A 20,633-nucleotide genomic window follows, 5' to 3' on the forward strand; every position below is an offset into this window, starting at 1 on the left:
TAAATTATCCATAAAATAATTCTGTACCATTTTAGATTATACTTTGGACAGATATGCATTTTTGGTGCTTTAGCACCATCGTTGAGGTATTTTTGCACCAAAATTTTCATATAGGAACTTTTTTGTGAGGCTATAGCAAATGTTGTTTTGAAATGGAAATTTACTGTATTTGTTGGATTTTATGTTAATATTAAATTATAGTAGCAGTAGTTTTACTTCGATTTTCTTGATTTATTCATCTTGTACTGAAGGTTTGTGCCCACCATGTACTGTAATTGAGTCTTAAATATGTCAGAGCCGGGCACGGTAGTTCATGGCTGTAATCCCAGCACTCTGGGAGGCTGAGGCAAGTGGATCACCTGAGTTCAGGAGTTCGAGACCAGCCTGCCCAACATGGTGAAATCCTGTCTCTACTAAACATACAAAAATTAGCCAGGCATTGTGCTGTGTGCCTGTAGTCCCAGCTACCTGGAAGGCTGAGGTAGGAGAATCGCTTGAACCCAGGAGGCAGAGGTTGCAGTGAGCCGAGATTGCACCCCTGCACTCCAGCCTGGGTGACAGAGCAAGACTCCGTCTCCAAATAAAGAAAAAAAAAGAAAGAATCTTAAGTATGTCAGAGTGTGGTTACTATTATGCTGTATACATATTATATGCTTGGCTTTGAAGGAGAGAGCACTTGGAAGCCTGAGCTTACATAATAATCATAATCTGCTCATTGTCTGAGAAATTGTGAGTTGTTATGCTTTATTCTTTTTGACATTTGAATATTCTTGCTCTCAGAGGTGCAGCATATGTAGCATATAAACTTTAATCAGAGATTATTTCAAAAGGGAAAGGGAAGCTAGAGTCACTAAGAAGAAATAGGCTGGGTGCAGTGGCTTATGACTATAATCCCAGCACTTTGGGAGGCTGAGGTGGGCGGATCACTTGAGGCCAGGAGTTCGAGACCAGCCTGGCCAACATGGCAAAACACTGTGTCTACTAAAAATGCAAAAATTAACTGGGGGTGGTGGTGCATACCCATAGTCCCAGGTATTCAGGAGGCTGAAGTATGAGGATGGCTTGAACCTGAGAGGTGAAGGTTGCCATGAACAAAGGTCTCACCACTGCACTCCAGCCTGGGTGATAGAGGGAGACTCTGTCTCAAAAAAAATTAAAATAAATAAATAGATAAGAAATAAATGCCAGCATTCTGTTTACAATAATGCTTAATGTAGTGGGAATGTGTGATCAATCTAATAGTCAATAGAACTACCCAGTGGTTGATGCTGTATGTAAAGTAGGAAATACATACCTTTTTTATAATTGATTTTAAAAGTTTCTGCATTAAGCTTACTCTGTTTTATTCCACTCCATGTTTCAGTAAAAATCACAGGACTTGTTTTTATTTACAATATTATACCGTTGTTTGAATATTTAATGGGATTTATATTTTAAAATGTTTTAGTTGGTATAGTTATTAGATATTTTGTATTAACCTAGAATGGAAAGTTAAAGTATATATCATCTGATTCACTGCATGTAAATAGGACCTGACTTGGACATCGTTTGAAATGTATTCCAGCAATTGCGCTGGCTATACATGGTCCCATACCTGCCCTTATCCCAACAGATAAATGGTATTCTTCTTTATTTATTCATTTATTTATTTATTTTTGAGACAGGGTCTCACTCTGTTGCCCAGGCTGGAGCGCAGTGACATGATCTTGGCTCACTGCAACCTCCTCCTCCTAGGCTGAAGCAGTCCTTCCACCTCAGCCTTGCAAGTAGCTTGGACCACAGGCATGCACCACCATGCCTGGGTAATTTTTAAATTTTTTTTGTAGAGACGGAGTCTTGCTGTGTTACCCAGGCTGGTCTTGAACTTTTAAGCTCAAGCAATCTTCTCACCTCGGCCTCCTAAAGTGCTAGGATTACAGATATGATCACTGTGCCTGGCCCCGCAAATTGGTCATTTCTGATGGTTGTTTGGGCCTCAAAGCCTGAGTTCAGCATAGTGTTTTGGCACATTGCAAATAATAAGTAAGAAAATGTTTTTAAGTGGACGCAACTATTCCACATGGGATGATGTTAAATTTGAAGAAGGAAAAAGTGGTTCCTCAATTCCTGTCAGATTGGCAGTTGCAATAGAAACAGAACCCTCATTGACATGAAGAGCCAATGTCTTCCTGTGGTAGAGGAATTATTTTCTTGTTTTATTTAATCATTTGTAGTGTTTCTTGATTATGTTCATGAGGGCTTTTTTTTTTTTTTTTTTTTTTTTGAGACAGCGTCTTGCTCTGTCGCCAGGCTGGAGTGCAGTGGTGCAGTCTTGGCTCACTGCAAGCTCAGCCTCCTCGGTTCAAGCGATTCTCCTGCCTCATCCTCTGTAGTTGCTGGGACTACGGGCATGTGCCACCACGCCCAGCTAATTTTTTGTATTTTTAGTAGAGGCAGGGTTTCACTGTGTTGGTCAGGATGGTCTCAATCTCTTGACCTTGTGATCTGCCCACCTTGGCCTCCCACGGCATGTTGTTTTTAAATAACTTCTCTTGCTCTATGAGATGAGAAAATATGTATTCTGTTTGGGTCTTTCTTACTCTCCCTCGATAATAAAAGATAAAAATTTTTATTTTTCATTCACCGAAACATAAAAAAGGCATCATGTTTTGTGCAGACTATTAAATGTTGATTTTAAGATCTGTGTTGGATGGTTTTATATAGCTGTCTACCATTTATGAGTTTCATGTGGAATATACTACCATATCAAGTTTTCATTGTTTAGACAGCTCTACTTTGTCAAGTATTGTTTACAATTCAACAAGAAACAAGCAAGCATTTACAAATACATGTGCAAATATGTATTCGTCTGAGAACCAATTAGTGAAATTGAATAAGTGCTCTTGAAACAAACTTGTTTGATATCAGGCTTTTGTGCTAGAGTAATATTGTTGTTTTGACTACTTTAAAAGTGTTTTTATCTGGATGTGGTGACTCGTGCCTCTAGTCCCAGCTACTTGCGAGGCTGAGGCAGGGGAAGATCACTTAAACCCAGGAGTTCTAGGCTGCAGTGAGCTATGATTGTGCCACTGTACTCCACCCCGGGCAACAGAGTGAGACCTCTTCTCTTAAAAAAACTTTTTTTTCAATTGTGGTAAAATACACATAAAATTTACCATCTTTCTGAGATCATTTGCTATAAAGGAATACCTAAGTCTGGATTATTTGGAAAAAAAAAAAAAAAAGAGCTTTATTAGTCTCATGGTTCTGTAGGATTTACAAGAAGCATATTGCCAGACCAACACCTGCTTCAGACAAGGGCCTCAGGAAGCTTCTACTCATGGCAAAAGGTGAGGGGGAGGTGTGTTCAGAGATCACATGATGAGAGAACCAGGTGACAGGCTCTTTTAAATAACCACTTCTTGAGGGAACTAAGTGAGAACTCACTCCAGCAAGGATGGCAGCAACTCATTCATGAGAGATCAACTCCCGTAATCCAAACACTTCCCATTAGACTCCAGCTCCAACATTGGGGGTCACATTTCAATATGAGATTTGGAGGGGTCAGTATTCAACCACAGTACCACCTTAACTTTTTTTTTTTTTTTTTTTTTTGAGAAGGAGTCTAGCTCTGTTGCCCAGGCTGGAGTGCAGTGGCGTGAACTCAGCTCACTGCAACCTCCACCTCCTGGGTTCAAGAGAGTCTCCTGCCTCAACCTCCCGAGTAGCTGGGATTACAGGCGCCCACCACCATGCCCAGCCAATTTTTGTATTTTTAGTAGAGACTGTGTTGGCCAGGCTGGTCTTGAACTACTGACCTTGTGATCCGCCCGCCTCAGCCTCCCAAAGTGCTAGGATTACAAGCATGAGCCATCGTGCCCGGCCCACCTTAACCATTTTTAAGTTTATAGTTCTGTGGTATTAAGAACATTTACATTTGGCTGGGCACATTGGCCCATACCTGTAATCCCAGCAGTTAGGGATGTCAGTACAGGGGCATTGATTGAGCCCAGGAATTTGAGACCAGCCTGGGCGACATAGCAAGAACGTGTCTCTATAAAAGATTTTTTTTTTTTTTTTTTTTACAAATTAGTGGGCATGGTGGCAGGCACATGTCTGTAGTCACAACTACTTGGGAGGCAGAGGTGGGAGGATCTCTTGAGCCTGGGAGATCAAGGCTGTGGTGAGCTGTGATTATGCCACTGCACTCCAGCCTGGGTAACAGAGTGAGACCTTGTCTCAAGGAAAAACTATATGTAACTGTCAACACTGTGTATCTTCATACCTCTTTTCATCTTGCAAAACTGAAACTTTTTGTCCATTAAATACAGATCTAGTGTCCCTTATCCAGAATGCTTGGGACCAGAAGAGTTTTGGATTTCAGATTTTTCTGAATTTTGGAGAATTACATTATTTACAGGTTCAGCATTCCTAGTCTGAAAATCTCAAGTGCTCCAATGAGCTTTTTAAACTTTTTTGTTTCATGCCAGCTCTCACAAATTTACAGATTTTGGAGCATTTGGATTAAGGATACTAAACCTCTAACTCCCCATTATCTCCTCTCCCCATCCCTTGCCAACCATAATCTTATTTTCTTTCTCTGTGATTTGCCATAGTGTCAGTACCTCATAGAAGTGGAATCAAACAGTATTTGTTTTCTTGTGACTGTCTTATTTCCTTTAGAATAATGTCCTCAAGTTGTAATGTGTGAGAACTTCTTTTTAAAGGATGAATAATATTTTTTTGTATGTATGTGCCAGATTTTGCTTGTCCATTCATCTGTCAGTGAACACTTGGGCTGCTCCTACCTTTTTAGCTATTGTGAATAATGCTGATATGAACATGGGTGTGGAAATATTTATTGTTTTGTTTTGTTTTTTAAATGAGACAGAGTCTCACTCTGTCACCCAGGCCAGAGTGCAGTGGCGTGAACTCGGCTCACTGCAACCTCCGCCTCCTGGGTTCAAGTGATTCTCCTGTCTCAGGCCCCCGAGTAGCTAGGACTACAGGTGGACACCACCATGCCCAGCTAATTTTTACGTTTTTTAGTAGAGAGATGGAGTTTCACCGTATTGGTCAGGCTGGTCTTGAACTCCTGACCTCAGATCTTGAACTCTTGACCACCTATCTTGGGCTCCCGAAGTGCTGGGATTACAGGCATGAGCCACTGTGCCCGTCCTTTTATTGTTTTTTTTCAAGACAGGGTCTCATACTGTCACCCATGCTGGAGTGCAGTGACGCAATCATGGCTCACTGTAGCCTTGACCTTCAGCCTCTGGAGTAGCTGAGACTACAGGAGTACATCACCACACCCAACTAATTATTTATTTTTGGTAGAGTTGAGTCTCACAGTGTTGGCCAAGTTGGTCTCCAATTCCTGGGCTCAAGTAATCCTTCCACCTCCGCCTCTCAAAGTGTTGGGATTACAGGTATGAGCCACCACACCTGGCCACAAATATCTTTTTTAAGAGTCTGCCTCATTTCCTCCCTTACTGCCTTTTGTTGTGCTTAGTTGAGTTTTTGTAGTGACACATTTTGATTCTCTTTTTGTTTCATTTTATGTGTATTCTACAGAATTTGTTTGGGGTGATTATCAGAGGGATTTCATGTAAAATCATGAAGTTATAAATATGTATTTTAAGGTGATAACAATTTAACATCAGTTGGTTACAAAAATCGTACTTCTTTTCACCTCAGGCCTCTCCAACTTTGTTATTGATGTCACAAATCACATCTTTATATAGTTTATGCCCTTAGATTTTTATGCCTTTGTCTGTTAAAATCCTGTAAAAGAATAAAAACTGGACTTATGAACCAAAATTTTAATAATAGAGGCTTATATATTTGTCCATGTATTTATCTTTGCTGGAGAACTTTATATTTTCATATTTTTATTTACTGTCTAGTTCCCTTTCTTCTCAATTTGAAGAATCTTTTGTCATTTCTTGTAGGGCATGTCTTATGGTAATGAACTTTCTCAGCTTATTAATTTCATTAATTTAAAATTTAGGAATGTCTTAATTCTTCCCTCATTTTTGAATTAAAATTTTGCTGGATATAGAATTCTCATGTGATAGGGTTTTTTTTTTTTTCTTTCCTTTCAGCATGTTGAATAATGTCATTCTACTACCTTCTGGTCTGCAAGTTTCTCCTGATAATCTTACTGAGGATCCCTTCCTTGTTATGATTCAGTTTGATCTTGCTGCTCTCGATATTCTTTTCCATTGTTTTTTACCTTAAAATTTTTTTTTTATATAGGCAGGGTCTTGCTGTGTTCCCCAGGCTGTTCTTGAACTCCTGTCTTGATCCCTCCAAAGTGATACAATTACAAGCATGAGCCACAGTACCTAGCCTGTCTTTTACTTTTTACATTTTGAATATGTGTTTCCATGTGGGTCTCTTTGGTTTTTTTCCTACATGGGGTTCATTGAGTATCTTGCTATTATATATCCATGTCTTCAAATGTGGGAAGTTTTCCCCCATTATTTTTTTGAAATAATCTTTCTGTTCCTTTTCCTCTCTCTTCTTCTGTAATGTGAATATTGATTTGTTTGATGGTGTCTCATAAGTCCCTTAGGTTCTGTTACCTTTTCTTTATTCTTTTTAATTTTTGCATCTCAGACTGGATTATTTCAAATAACCTTTCGTTAAGTTTACTAATTCTTTGTTCTGTTATTAGAGACTGCTTTTGTACTCTTCTAGTGAATTTTTCAATTCAGTTATTTTTTCAGCTCCGGAATTTGTTTCTTTTCTTCTTCCTCCCCTGCTTTTTTTTTTTTTAACTATTTCTATCTCTTTGTTGATATTCTCTATTTATGTATCTTTTTTATGATTTCATTTAGGTCTCTCCTCCCCCCACCCCCTTTCTTTAGCTTACTGAGTGTATTTAGGACAGTTTAAAAGTCTTTGTCTAGAGGCTGGGCATGGTGGCTCCCGCCTGTAATCCCAGCACTTTGGGAGGCCAAGGCAGGCAGATTACTTGAGATCAGGAGTTCAAGACCAGCCTGGCCAACATGGCAAAACCCCGTCTCTACTAGAAATACTAAAATTAGCCGGGTGTGGTAGTGCATGCCTGTTATCCCATCTACTAGGGAGGCTGAGGCAGGAGAATTGCTTGAACCCAGGGGACAGAGGTTGCAGTGAGCCAAGATTGTGCCACTGCACTCCAGCCAGGGTGACAGTGTGAGACTCCATACAAAAAAAAAAAAAAAAAAAGAGTGTTTATCTGGAGCTGAAGGCCATTATCCTAACTGAACTAACACAGGAACTGAAAACGAAATACTGCATCTTGTCGCTTACAAGTGGGAGCTAAACACTGAGTACACATGGATGCAAAGAAAGGAACAGCAGACCTTGGGGCCTACTTGACGATGGAGGGTGGGAGGAGGGTGAGAATCAAAAAATTGCCTACCAGTTACCTGAGTGACAAAATATCTGTACACGCAACCCCTGTGACACACAATTTACCTATTTAACAAACCTGCACATGCACTCCTGAACCTAAAATAAGAGTTAAAAAGAAATAAAAACAAAATACCCCAGGAACTTGTCTTTAACTTCTGAACTGGGCAGACAACCACACCCACAATCACAACATCCTTGAAAACAACCGAATTATGCCAGCGCCTCCACCAGTGATAATTCTTTCAGAACAACAACTTGTTTTTGTTTTGAGATGGAGTCTCGCTTTGTCACCCAGGCTGGAGTGCAGTGGCATGATCTCGGCTCACTGCAGCCTCCATCTCCCAGGTTCAAGCAATTCTCTTGCCTCAGCTCCCAAGTAGCTGAGATTACCGGCACCTACCACCATGCCCAGGTAATTTTTATATTTGTAGTAGAGATGGAGAGATGGAGTTTCACCAGGTAGGCCAGGCTGGTCTCGAACTCCTGATCTCAGGTGATCCACCCACCTCAGCCTCCCAAAGTGCTGGGATTACAGGCATGAGCTACTGTGCCCAGCCTATTTCTATACTTTATGGTATTTGTTCAAAGTTGAGCACTTAAAATAGCCAGCTCTTCTAATCTTTGTGGACTGATTCCATGATGGGTAACATCAGGAGTATCAGCCTGGTGTGAAGGCTTAAGGTCTTGTTGACCTTTTCTGTGTTTATATATTCACTGGGCCCATGTGAACACTTTTCCCCAGATCCCTGGGATGTATCAGTGCTTTTAGCCGGCTTGATCTAAGAGTGGCATGCCTTGATCTAAGAGTGGCATGTTAGATGTTCTGTTGTGTTCCTCTGCCCTTTGTCTTTTGTCCCCCTAGCACTGGCAGATGGATGACATTCCTGTAGCTCTCAACTAAGCCACTTCCCATCCGAACTTTGCATCAGGTGAAACAGAAATCAGTCGCATGAGCAGCCCCCAGACAAGCCAGAATGATGCAAACAAGTTCCACTCTTTTCCTTCTGTCATGATGGAGCATCTTAGAATTAGGTGGATTCCTCCCAACTTGGCCTCAATGGGGAGGGATTGGAGCAAGGGTGACCTCTAAATATACATACATATATACATTAAAAATTTTTTTTCCGTGTCTGCCTTACAAATTATTGTTCTTTAATATTTTTAAAAATTTCCTATATTGTTTTAAGTGTGGCTTTTTCTTGATTGGGCATTCAGTTGGCTGCTGCAGATTCTTAACTGCTTGAGAGAGTTTGGTCTGGTTGAAATTATTACACAGTTGAGTTGGCAGCTTCTTTCACCTGTGACCCCTCCCAAATTCTGCTGGCTTCCTTCCCTGAGGGCCCCTGTGAGATATAGTCAGGGATAGCTTCCCTGGACTCTAGTTGGAGAATGTGAGTGCCTACAAAGCTCTTCCTGCTACTGCTACTTTCATATTCCGCACTAAATCTGCTTCAGTTCTAGGTAAGGTTAAATCCTTCTCCTCTAATCTGGATTTTCCATTTTTTCAGTGGGAATGTGTGTTCGGAGGCAGATTTTCCTACTCTTACACTTGGGGAACTCACGGTTTCTCACCTGTCTTGTGGAATTTACAGCGGCATGCCACTTCTTTCAGAGGATCTGTGGATTCTTTCTGTTTTCCCGATATGTTCCTGTGATGGTTCTTGGTGCAAAAGTCCATGGTGTGAATCTCCACATGTTGTTCTGTCCATCCAGGTGGGAGCTGCACGTTAATCTTGTCTCCTATCCGCCATCTTCCTCCTACTTTTTGTTGTTCTGGACAGGGAGCTTGGTTGTTCAGTCACAAAACTTTATTCTTTGTGAATCCTATTGGCTTCTGTTCTCCAGTTCTCCAGGTTCTTAACTGGTTTCTTGAGTTTTTACAAAGGTACTTTGGTCAGTATGTTGTTCACTTGGTGTTTTCATGGGGTGATGTGGACCTGGATCATTGTAGTCTGTTACCTTGCTGATATCCTGTGTTTTTGAAGCAGATACACATGTTTTTGAAGCAAAAAGCGTCCTGCTTTATGAAGCAGATATGCATCAATATAATTTTTGCTATTTCTCTTATTTCAAGCATTTTATTGCAGTGGGATTTGAAATGTGCACTAATTATACAGACTTGGGGAAAAAATTTCTCATGAGGTTGCAGGTGCCTCTAAGGAATGTGAATGGAAAATCATTTTAGGGTCACAATAAAATAATGTGCCATACCTGTGGAAATATGGGATAGTAAATGACTGTCCTGAAACCCTTAGGAATGAGAATGTTGGATTTTTTTTTTAAGACAAAAACTTAAGGATAGATAATGTAAATGTTTAATAATTAAATAGCAAGAGGTAAAGGAGGAAAACTTAGTTCTAATATCAATATAGGCCAGTGTTCTCAAACTTTTATACTTCAGGATCCCTTTATACTCTTAAATAGAACTCTTTGGGGTTCTCAATCCTATGTGCATTGTATCTGCTAATAAAAATGTCTGCCACATACTCATGTGTATAAGCATAGTTTATCCTTCTTTCAAGTAAAATGGCATTGGAAGAAAAAGTGGCTAGTTCAGTTTATAACTCTAATGGTGGTACAAGTGCTTTTTCTTAGTACTACTAATTTACCTCAGAACTGTTTTATGTCTTCTCACTTGATCAATACAGTATACTAAAAAGACATGCTAAATTTTGTTAGTATATTGTTTTATTTATATAACATTCTTTAAATGACCAAATTATAGAGATAGAGGATAAATTTGTGGTTGTCAAGGGAGAGGTGTGAGGCAAGAAGGAAGATATTTGTGGCTATTAATAGGGTAGGGTAATACCACAGATCCTTGTCGAGGAATATTTTGTATTTTGACTATAATGGTGGTTATATGAATTTATACATGTGATAAAATTGCATAGAACTAAATATACACACAGATGTGCATGCATCTGTAGTAAAACTCAGGAAATCTGAATAAGGTTGATGGATTGTATCGATGTGATTTTTCTGTCTATTGTACTGTATTGTAGTTAGATATTACCATTAGGGAAACTAGATGAAGAATATATGGGATCTCTGTTTTATTTCTCAAATTCCATGTAAATCTATAATTATTTCAATTTAAAAAGTGATACATTCTGTTAAAGAAGTGACATTCTTTTGTCAATTACCTGTAGAATAAGAAAAATTAAAAAGTTAAAGAAGTGACATTCTTAGGTACTGGCTTTTTTTTCTTTCTTTTTTTTTTTTTTTTTTTTTAAAGTTTAATTTGTCGTGAAGGCTTAGGGATGAAGAATACAATGACTATCATTGCCTTGGTTTTCACTAAGTATATATAAGATTTACTTAGTGAAATCTCAGATTTCCTGAGTATATATTTAAGATTTACTAGTAGCTACATCCACCTTGCTTTTCTATCATTGTTGAAAATACCAGCACAGGCCTGTAATATCTTAGTATTTATATTATGAAAATATTTCACCTCTCAAACCTGCTTTAATAGCATTACAGAGTTGCTGAGGACTCTGTGGACCACACTTTGATAATCAGTAGCTTAAAGCTTCAGTCTTTATTAGCTGAGGAAAACAAGTGCTATGCTTAAGACTGTGTAGGAAATTCAGTGATAGGTCTCTGCCACTGTCTCCAGCGTTTTATATTGTGGTCTTGTTTGTTGGATATTATTGTACTTCTATGAAAGTAGAGTTGCAGAGTGTAGAGTGATGTAGAATATAGAACTCATAAAAGCAAAACATGGGAATTAACAGTTTTCTATGCCTGTGCTGTGCAGTATGTTAGCCATGGGCTATGTATGTGGCTATTTACATTCTAAGGATTAAAATGTATATAAATACAATTTAAATGGAAATCAGTGGTTATAGAGTTTGTTTTTTGCAAGATGAAAAAGTTCTAGACATCTGTTGTACTATGTGCATATAGTTAACAGTACTGTATACTTAGTGGTTAACACAGTAAATTTTGTTACATGTTTTCTTCTTTTCTTTTCTTTTTTGAGACAGAGTCTTGCTCTGTCACCCAGACTGGAGTGCAGTGGCACCATCTCGGCTTACTGCAACCTTCGCCTCCTGGGTTCAAGCGATTCTTCTGCCTCAGCCTCCTGAGTAGCAGGGACTATGGGTGCAAGCCACCATGCCTGGCTAATTTTTGTATATTGGCCAGGCTGGTCTCGAACTCCTAGACCTCGTGATCCGCCTGCCTTAGCCTCCCAAAGTGCTGGGATTACAGGCGTGAGCCACCGTGCCAGGCCTTGTTACATGTTTTCTACCACAAAATTTAAATTGAGTAAAATTCATTTAAATAAAAATTAATTTTTTCAGTTTCATCAGTCACATTTCAAGAGTTCAGTAGCCACATGTGGCTAATAACTACCATTTTAGAGAGAGTAAATATGGAACATTTATAATTACCACAGAAAGTTCTGTTTGCATTGGTTGTGTAATGCTTAAGAAGATAGTTTTCGGCTGGGTGGGGTGGCTCACGCCTGTAATCCCAGCACTTTGGGAGGCCGAGGCGGGCGGATCACAGGGTCAGGAGTTTGAGACCAGCCTGGCCAATATAGTGAAACCCCGTCTCTACTAAAAATAAAAAAACTAGCTGGGCATGGTGGCACGCACCTGTAGTCCCAGCTACTTGGGAGGCTGAGGCAGAAGAATTGCTTGAACCCGGGAGGCGGAGGTTGCAGTGAGCCAAGATTGTGCCACTGCACTCCAGCCTGGGTGACAGAGCAAAACTCCATCCCTCCACTACCCCGCTCCCCCCGCAAAAAAGAAGAAGAAGAAGACAGTTCTCAAGAGGTTGAAGGTACTTGGTCTAGACTTTAAGGTGCTATTTTTGTTTCTCTGGCCAGATTTAAGTGTCAAACATTTGTTTGTTAGATGAAAAAATTTCTCTCGATTAATTTGTACCCTATAATATCTACTAATAAGAATGAATGGGGCTGGATGTGGTGGCTCACTCCTATAATCCCAACACTTTGGGAGGCTGAGGCAGGAGGATTGCCAGAAGCCAGAAATTCGAGACTAGACTGGGCAACATTGGCAAGACCCTATCTCCACGAAAAATTCAAAAATTAATCAGGCATTGTGGTATGTGCCTGTAGTCCTAGCTACTTGGAGGCTGAGGCAGGAAGATGGCTTGAGCCCAGGAGGCTGAGGCTGCAGTGAGCTGTGTTGGTAGCACTGCACTTTTGCCTAGGTGACAGAGTGAGACCCTGTCTCCAAGGAAAAAAGAAGAAAAATGAATAAACACACTTATAGATGCATAAAGAGAAAGAAGTTAATAAAGAGAAATTTTAAAGCAAAATTAAGAACTTGTATAAATTAATAGGAATAGCCTATTTTAAAACTTACTGGTATAGCTATGTAGTCTTATTCAGATTTTAAGATTTTAAGTCTTAACCAGCTCTAAGATGATAGAGATAGATTTGCATCTAGCCCCTTTACAATTTCAAATTTTACATTCCAACATTGTAATCAATCTGGAATTTCTTTTGGTATAATGAGTTGAGGATGGTTAACCACCTTTATTCTAAATGATTATTTAGTTTTCTCAACACAGTTTATTAATTTTGGTATTTTTCTATTAATTTGAAATGTTTTTAATACATTTTGCATATATGTGGGTTTATTTCAACATTCTCTGTATTACTCATTCCATGTCATTAAATGTTCTTCTGTATCTTTTTTAATGACTGCAAAGGATTATACACTGTGGCTGAGTAAGTGCTTCTTACATCTATATCTCTTTATTGATTTAATAATAAATTTCTTAAAGATTAAAATAAGTAGCCTGGGTGCAGTGGCTCACGCCTATAATCCCAGTACTTTGGGAGGCTGAGCTGGGTGGATCACCTGAGGTCAGGAGTTTGAGACCAGCCTGACCAACATGGTGAAACCCCATCTCTACTAAAAATATAAAAAATTAGCCAGGCGTGGTGGCATGCATCTGTAATCCCAGCTACTCGGGTGGCTGAGGCTGGAGAATTGCTTGGACCCAGGAGGGGGAGGTTGCAGTGAGCCAAGATTATGCCATTGCACTCCAGGCTGGGTGACAGAGTGAGACTCTGTCTCAAAGAAAAAAAAAAAAGATTAAAATAAGTGAAACAGTCATCTATCTTAGGCCTTATTTACGCACATAGCCCACAGCACAGTGTTTTCTTTGTTCTAGATTTCTGCTAATGCTGTTGATTTATTTTATTTATTTTATTATCAAAAATTATTTAGAACTCTATAAAATAGCAGACTTCCTACTGGATATTCTGGTTTGCTTTGTATTTTGTTTGTTTGTTCGAGACAGGTTCTCACTCTGTCGCCCAGGCTGAAGTACAGTGGCACAATTACAGCACACTACAGCCTCAACCTCCTGGGGTCAAGCGATCCTCCGGCCTTGGCCTCCCAAAGTGGGATTACAGGCATGAGCCACTGCACCCAGCTTGCTTGGCATGTTTGTATTTCATGCAGGAGAAGCTGGAGGACAGAGGTTTTCTTTATTAAATTTTTGTTATAAAATAATCCTACTGATCATTGGAAAGTAAAAACATAATACAGAAGTATATAAAATAAAACCTGTAAGTTGTATCCTGTACACTCTTTATAACCATCTCTGAAGTAGTCACTTTAAAATTTGCTACATATTTTCCTAAGACATTTATCGTCCTTGGTTGTTGTGTGTACTATGTGCATATATATAGTTCTTAAAGTTAAGACAGAGTCTTTTTATACTTAAAAATTCTACAATTTGCTTTTGTCACTTAATGTCATTATGGATATCTTTCCATGGTGTATGTTGGCTTGATTCATTCTAAAGATTATTCTGTATTCTCTCAGTGACTAAGTACATAATCTCACCTTTTTTATATACAGACATTTAGAATATTTCCAGTTTTTTTGTTTTTCAGGGTTTTTTTTTTTTTAAGGAGGGGCCCATCGTGAATATATTCACCTAGTGAGTTCCCTGAAGTGGAATCATAGAATCAAAGGGATAAGCATATTTAAAATGTGGTCAGTATTACCTTATAGTTTTTTGTTTTGAGATGAAGTTTCGCTTTTATCATCTAGGTTGGATTGCAGTGGTGCGATCTTGTTTCACTGCAACCTCTGCCTCCCAAGTTCAAGCGATTCTCCTGCCTCAGCCTCCCAAGTAGCTGGGATTACAGGTGCCCACCACCACACCCAGCTAATTTTTGTATTTTTAGTAGAGACGAGGTTTCACCATGTTGGCCAGGCTGGTCTCGAGCTCCTGACCTCAGGTGATCTGCCTGCCTCTACCTCCCAAAGTGCTAGGATTACAGGCATGAGCCACTGCACCTGGCCCCTTACACCTCTTTGAAAAGAAGGCAGCTTAGTTTTTTAGTCAGATTTATGTTTGTTCACATACAGTGTGTACAGTATTGAGTTTAATCTTTATGGCTGAATTTAGGTGATGGCAGAATCTTAAAATGAGAAATGGTATTTCATCTCTGACTTATATGTAAAGTACTTAGAATAGGACCTGAAACCTAGTAAAAGCTATATAAATGTTTTATGTTATAATTATTTTTGTTAGCTTATGTCCATTGTACTATATTGTGAAAATAGGAAATATAGGTTAATTTTTTCACATGTCTATGGTTTGAAAGCCATCACATCTGGAGTCTTGTTATACTTGATATGCTATTTTTGTTTGTTTTGTCTTGTAATGGAATTCACCATTTCTACTTGTGGTTGACTGTCCAAATCACTGTTTTTAACATCATCATTAGGGATTTAAGGGTTATATATACACCATAAGGACTGTTCTAATTGGCTTTTCTTCAGTAACATTATTAATTTACATCATTTGCTGGGTTTGCTGTCACTATTGTGTTCTTATCTCCCTAACAAATAAAAAGCATTCAAAAAGGTTTATTGAAACATAAAATTAATAATGAAAATGAGAACAGATGTCTGCAACTCATCAACTTGGACAGTATACTGGATTGCAGTGTAAATTCTGTATGTTCACCCATATGTCCTTGAAGAAGTAAATCTTTGTGATGACTTTGAAATTATTTGGAAAGGGAAAGTACAAACATGCTCTGATTATTATTGAAATGATCCTTCATTGATCTATCCCTAGTTTTCTGTGCATTTGACATGAAACGTGGTCAAAGTATGTTCCCACTGAAACTTTTGCATTATTTTTCAACAAAGCATGGTAGTAAATTACGGAAATTATTCTAGAATAAGTCATTAAATGCAGAGAAGAGATCAAAAGAGTAGAGGCATCTTTTACAGTTGCACTGCTTATAGCAATGATAGGTAACAAGTCATACTGTTCCTAAGAAAGTTTCTAAAGGCATCCACAGAGAATGGAAAAATGCTCTGAATGATCATTGAATGATCTGTTGGCAAAATTTCTTTGTCATGTGCCACTGTTAAGCATTCCATATTGCTATTGGTATAATGGCATACACTGTGACAGAACAATTACTTGCATATATGGCTGCATTAGAGATTGTGCTTTCCATTTGATGAAACTACTTGTGTACAGAGTCTGAATTAGCTCTTGGCATATGTACAATGTAAATATAAAAAGAAGTATTTGATTTTTATTTTTTAAGTCTGTTTAGAGTAGAAAGCCTATAAAGAAAATAATTCTTTTTTTTTTTAGTAATCATTTTCAGAGCAATGATGTAATCTGGAAAAAGGCACATTGAGAACATTGTTGACAGAGCCCCAGCAATATCTGTGATCAGGAAGGGTGTTCTTTCTGAACAAAAGAACTTTGTCTTTGAATGCCAATTCACATATTGCATTTCCAGTTGGCTCTATGTTCCCTTATTTGGCTTGAGTGTTGAAAATGTTGTTAAAATTTTGAGTGAAGTCAAATAAGGTTGTCATGTATATTTTTAGCATCTTCAATGAAATACAGTGGATTCCCTTTCTATTTCAATAGTACAACAGCTATGAGAGAACAAAGTAAGTGTTCCTCTAATTGAAGTATAGAAAGAGGTAACATTTCTTTATGTTTTTGTAAGTGATATATTTCAATGTTATATTTAATATCTTGACAGAAACTCCTGCTTCAGAATACCACCAAATTAAATGTGAAGTGTCAAAATATATCCTAAGATCAAAGAGCCTCATTACTGAGAAATGACCTTATGAATACTTGATTTTTTTTAATTTAATGAAGAATGAAATTGGTGCTCTCTTTTAAAACTATATTCAGATTCTCAAATGGAAGTTGAAGAAATACTTTCCCTATCTCAGTGGAGCCAGAATTAATAAGAAATTCGTTCCCCATGTTTTCTTAAGTTAGAATAGTCAAACTTTCAGCCTTTCAGATTTTGGATGTGATACATACACATAAACGTTGTGTCTGAAATGGTGCTGAAAATAATCCTTGATAAGAAAACTTTATTGTTAGGTCCTGTTTGACCCATTTATTAATTATTTGATAGACATGAGATACTTTACTGCCATATTTTTAGGTTAGTGGCTAGATTTAGTAGAACTAGAGTAGGAAAGGAAATCAATCTGATGTTGAACCTTAGTGTCAGCTACAGAGATAGCTATATTAAGATTACCATGTTGAAAGATTGCCAGATAGCCTCTGTGTCTAATATGAAGCCATTAATTTTGTTTTTTATAGCTCATTAAAAAAAAGAAAAAGAAATTTTGTTTGTTTTGTTATTTGGAACGTATGATGAATCCTGTCAAATATTTCCTTTAAAATTGGTGATCCCAGCTAAACGTTAAATGGTCAACAGATGCTAATACTTTCTAGATATATTATTTACTTTGTTATCTTAGGTAAGATACTTAAATTTTTCAGTCCTTGGTTTCCTCATTCATAGACGTGGGATAGTGATAAATAAAGGTGATTTGGGAATATTTTATCTCATTTAATCTTCACAAACTGCCTTGAGAGGTAGGTGTGTTGTTCCTTTTTACCTTCATGGGAAAGATAAATGAGTTGCCCAAACTAACAACAGTGTTCAGTAGCAATTGTTAGGATTTCAGTCCAGGTCTTGTGGTTATATGTCCATTGTTCTTGGTGGCATTTCATTTTAAATACGTTACTAGCATTTTTTTTTTTTTATTCAATAGCACAGAGTATATTAAGTCTATAACATTTGGCATGGATTTACAATGAAAAGCTTATGTTTTTATCTTCAGAAAATATATGGTAAATGAGCCGTGTATATTACATTATTACTTATTCTAAGGTTTTGTATAAGGTTCTTATTGGTTATTGATTTTTATGGGATCATGTAAAAGGATTAAGGTATGTAAGCCTTGGCAAGATTACAGCAATATATAACAGTTAACTGTGTGGACTGCTAATTGTGGCTCTGAGATGTCTTCCTCAAGGAAAGCACACCATAGCAATAGCAAGTTTTCTCATCCATGTTTGATTTTGTTTGTGGTTTGGGCTATCCATTTCAGAACTAGATGAATTCACAGTACGTCCTCTTAGCATTGATAATTTCAAATAATTGCACCTAGTCTTTCCTTCATCTTTTTGTGCTGCCATAATCGTGTATATGAGTGTTCTGGTTGATGCTCTCAGGAGCATCAGCAATGCTGAATAGAGAGGTAACCACCAGAGTCTTACTAGGTCATGCTTTCCTATTTCTAACCATGATGATGAGGCATGATAAGGCAGTTTACATTGGCAAATTTGAAATCATTGATGATCAGAGAGCAGGGAAAATTGTTGTGAACCTCCCAGGCAGGTTAAACAAGTGTGGAGTGATTAGCCTGAGATATGATGTGCAACTCAAAGATCTAGAAAAAAATGGCAGAATAATCTGCTCTTATCCTGTCAGTTTTGTTTCATTGTACTGACAACCTTAGCTGGCATCATGGACCCTGAAGAGGCAAGGTGAAACACACAGGAGGGAAAGTTCTGGGATTCTTTTTCTAGCAACATAATACATACTTATAAATAAAATGCCTTAATGCACAAAAAAAGAAAAATGATTACACCTAGATTTTGGGTTGCTGATGTCCTTTTATCAGGAGATTTATGGTAACTTAAAAAGTGTTGCACTAGCTGGTAAGGAAGCTCTTGCCTGCAGTCCCAGCTACTCAAGAGGATGAGGCGAGAGGATCTCTTTGAGCCCAGGAGTTTGAGACCAGCCTGGGCAAATACCAAGACTCTGTCTCTTAAAAAAAATTAAAAAGTTGTTCAGGTGCTTTGGGAAGCCAAGGCAGGAGTATTGCTTGAGGCCTGGAGTTTGAGCCCAGCCTGGGCAACAAAGTGAGACCCTGTCTCTGCAAAAAAAAAAAAAGAAAGAAAAAAATTAGTCTGGCACAGTGCTGCGTGCCTGTAGTCCCAGCTACTCCAGAGGCCGAGGTGGGAGGATCCACTTAAAACCGTGAGTTTGAGGCTGTAGTGAGCCATGATTGTGCCACTGCACTCTAGCCCAGGTGACAGAGTGAGACCCCAGTTCATTAATTAAAAAAAAAAAAAAAAAAAAAAGGAACTGCACTGATCTTGAGTTACTGGATATTGTAATAAAATTAAGTTTTTAAAAAGTAGAACTATAAACCACATTAATAACCACTTCTATAAACTTTTATAAAACATCTTGAACTTTAATTGCCATGCCATATTTTTTCAAAATACTATATTGTTCTTGCCATTTTTTGACAGACCCCTTATCCCTCTGGACAGAATGCAGGTCCAACCACGCTGGTATACCCTCAAGCCCCTCAGACAATGAATTCACAACCTCAAACCCGTTCTCCGGTAAGTAAGCAGAAGCTTGTACCAAATTACATTCTCTACCTGTGTTTGTGTGTGTAGTGACTTGGGTTTCTTTGGCAAATATTTTTACTGGATTTTGGAAGTTTGTTCCAAAGATGATTTATTATTATGACTACTACTATTATTTGTTAGCCTTGTATTTTCAGACCTTACCTATAGCAATAATTAAATTTATTGAGAAAAAGAAGAGGTGGAGCTTTTAATCTTCCACCCCCTTTTAATACTTTTCTGTAGCATGATTTTTAAGTCTGGTTGCATTCAAGTTTACTTTATTTCAGCTTATAATTTTTATTAGTTGTACTGTTCAAAATTCAGGTAAGAGTAAAGTACAATGATTTTAGAAGTAAATTGAATTTTACTAATTAAATTCTCAAATTCCAGTGGTTTTGGGAAGCAGGACTTTTGAATGAGTGTTATTAGATCTGTTCTAACCATTTAACAGTGTGGGTATATGCATGACATATACCAGTGAGTGTATTCATTTATTCAAATGATAAATAAATTGTGATACAAATGTAAATGCTATCATCCTCTTTGTTCATCCTTTACATGAATTGCAATAAGTACTGCCAAGACTGAGAATTTACACAAGGTTCATCCTTTGTTTCACGAAAGTATACAGTGGCTTCAGCTCTCCATTCCTTAGAACATCGTTTCCTGCCCTGCATGATTAGCTTTGGCTAGAAGGTGCTTCTGTAACATCTCACATTTTGTATCTCACATCCCTCTTTGTACCTCAGATCTGTGTATTCTTCAGAATACAGGGATATCTTTTTGTTCCCTGCCCCTGCTTTTTTGCCTGGAGTGCAGGAATACCTCATTGCATTAGCTCCTATTCATTTCATTTTATGCATGAACTTACAATTGTTTAAATATACCAAAGACTTACTCAAAGAACTAGGAGAGCATAGACTGCACCAAAATGTAATCTCTTTCTTATCCTTTTTCTATTTTCCTTTTCCCTGTTGCCCTGTTCTCCAATACCTGTTCTTAGATCCTGGTTCTCCCCCGTGGGTGGAGGAACCATTCTAAAGAGGTGGGACTTTGGTCCTAGTTGCCTGTTTGCTTGTCTCTTTTTTTGCTGAAATGGTCAGTAAGATGTCTGATACAAGTTTTGTTATGAGAGTGGTTTGGGGATGTGTACACTTGACTACTTAGGCCCGAGATCTCACCAGATCAATTTAGATAGGCCCCGGTTCTAATAATTAAACATGGAACATTATGGTAAGCTCCTATTGCAAAGAATTCTTTGGCCCTCTTTCTGTATACCCCCAACCCTATTTTCTGATTATCAAAAAAGAAAATGAATTAAATTTACATGGTTAGAACTGGCGCAGAACTTGACTGAAGAGCTGCATCTCTAAACCAGTTTTTTTGACAGCCCAGCAGAACAGTGCCAATACATTGCACAGACAACTGGAAGAGGAGGAAGGTTTTGGAACAGACTCCTGTTTACAGGTCCTTGGCTGGAAGAGGCTGGATAAAATACTGCATTGTAAGCAATATAACAAACTGTACTT

General features: G+C 38.2%; 1 protein-coding gene across 12 annotated transcripts in view; it reads left to right on the forward strand.

Annotated features, from left to right (window-relative positions):
• Window positions 1-20,633, forward strand: part of EIF4G3 (eukaryotic translation initiation factor 4 gamma 3) — a 369,656-nt gene that overhangs the window by 160,510 nt on the left and 188,513 nt on the right. For 7 of the 12 annotated variants that reach the window (XM_063631630.1, XM_055261042.2, XM_063631629.1 and 4 more), the window contains one exon: window positions 19,000-19,095. In XM_063631630.1, coding sequence (XP_063487700.1) covers window positions 19,066-19,095 — 30 coding nt within the window. In that variant the 5' untranslated portion in view covers window positions 19,000-19,065. Of the gene's footprint in view, window positions 1-18,999; window positions 19,096-20,494; window positions 20,609-20,633 lie in introns of all 12 variants that reach the window. The other 5 variants (XM_063631623.1, XM_063631624.1, XM_063631625.1 and 2 more) reach the window with 1 other exon arrangement.

Source organism: Symphalangus syndactylus, chromosome 22 (assembly GCF_028878055.3).
Source record: "Symphalangus syndactylus isolate Jambi chromosome 22, NHGRI_mSymSyn1-v2.1_pri, whole genome shotgun sequence".
In the NCBI taxonomy this organism is placed as follows: Eukaryota; Metazoa; Chordata; class Mammalia; order Primates; family Hylobatidae; genus Symphalangus; species Symphalangus syndactylus.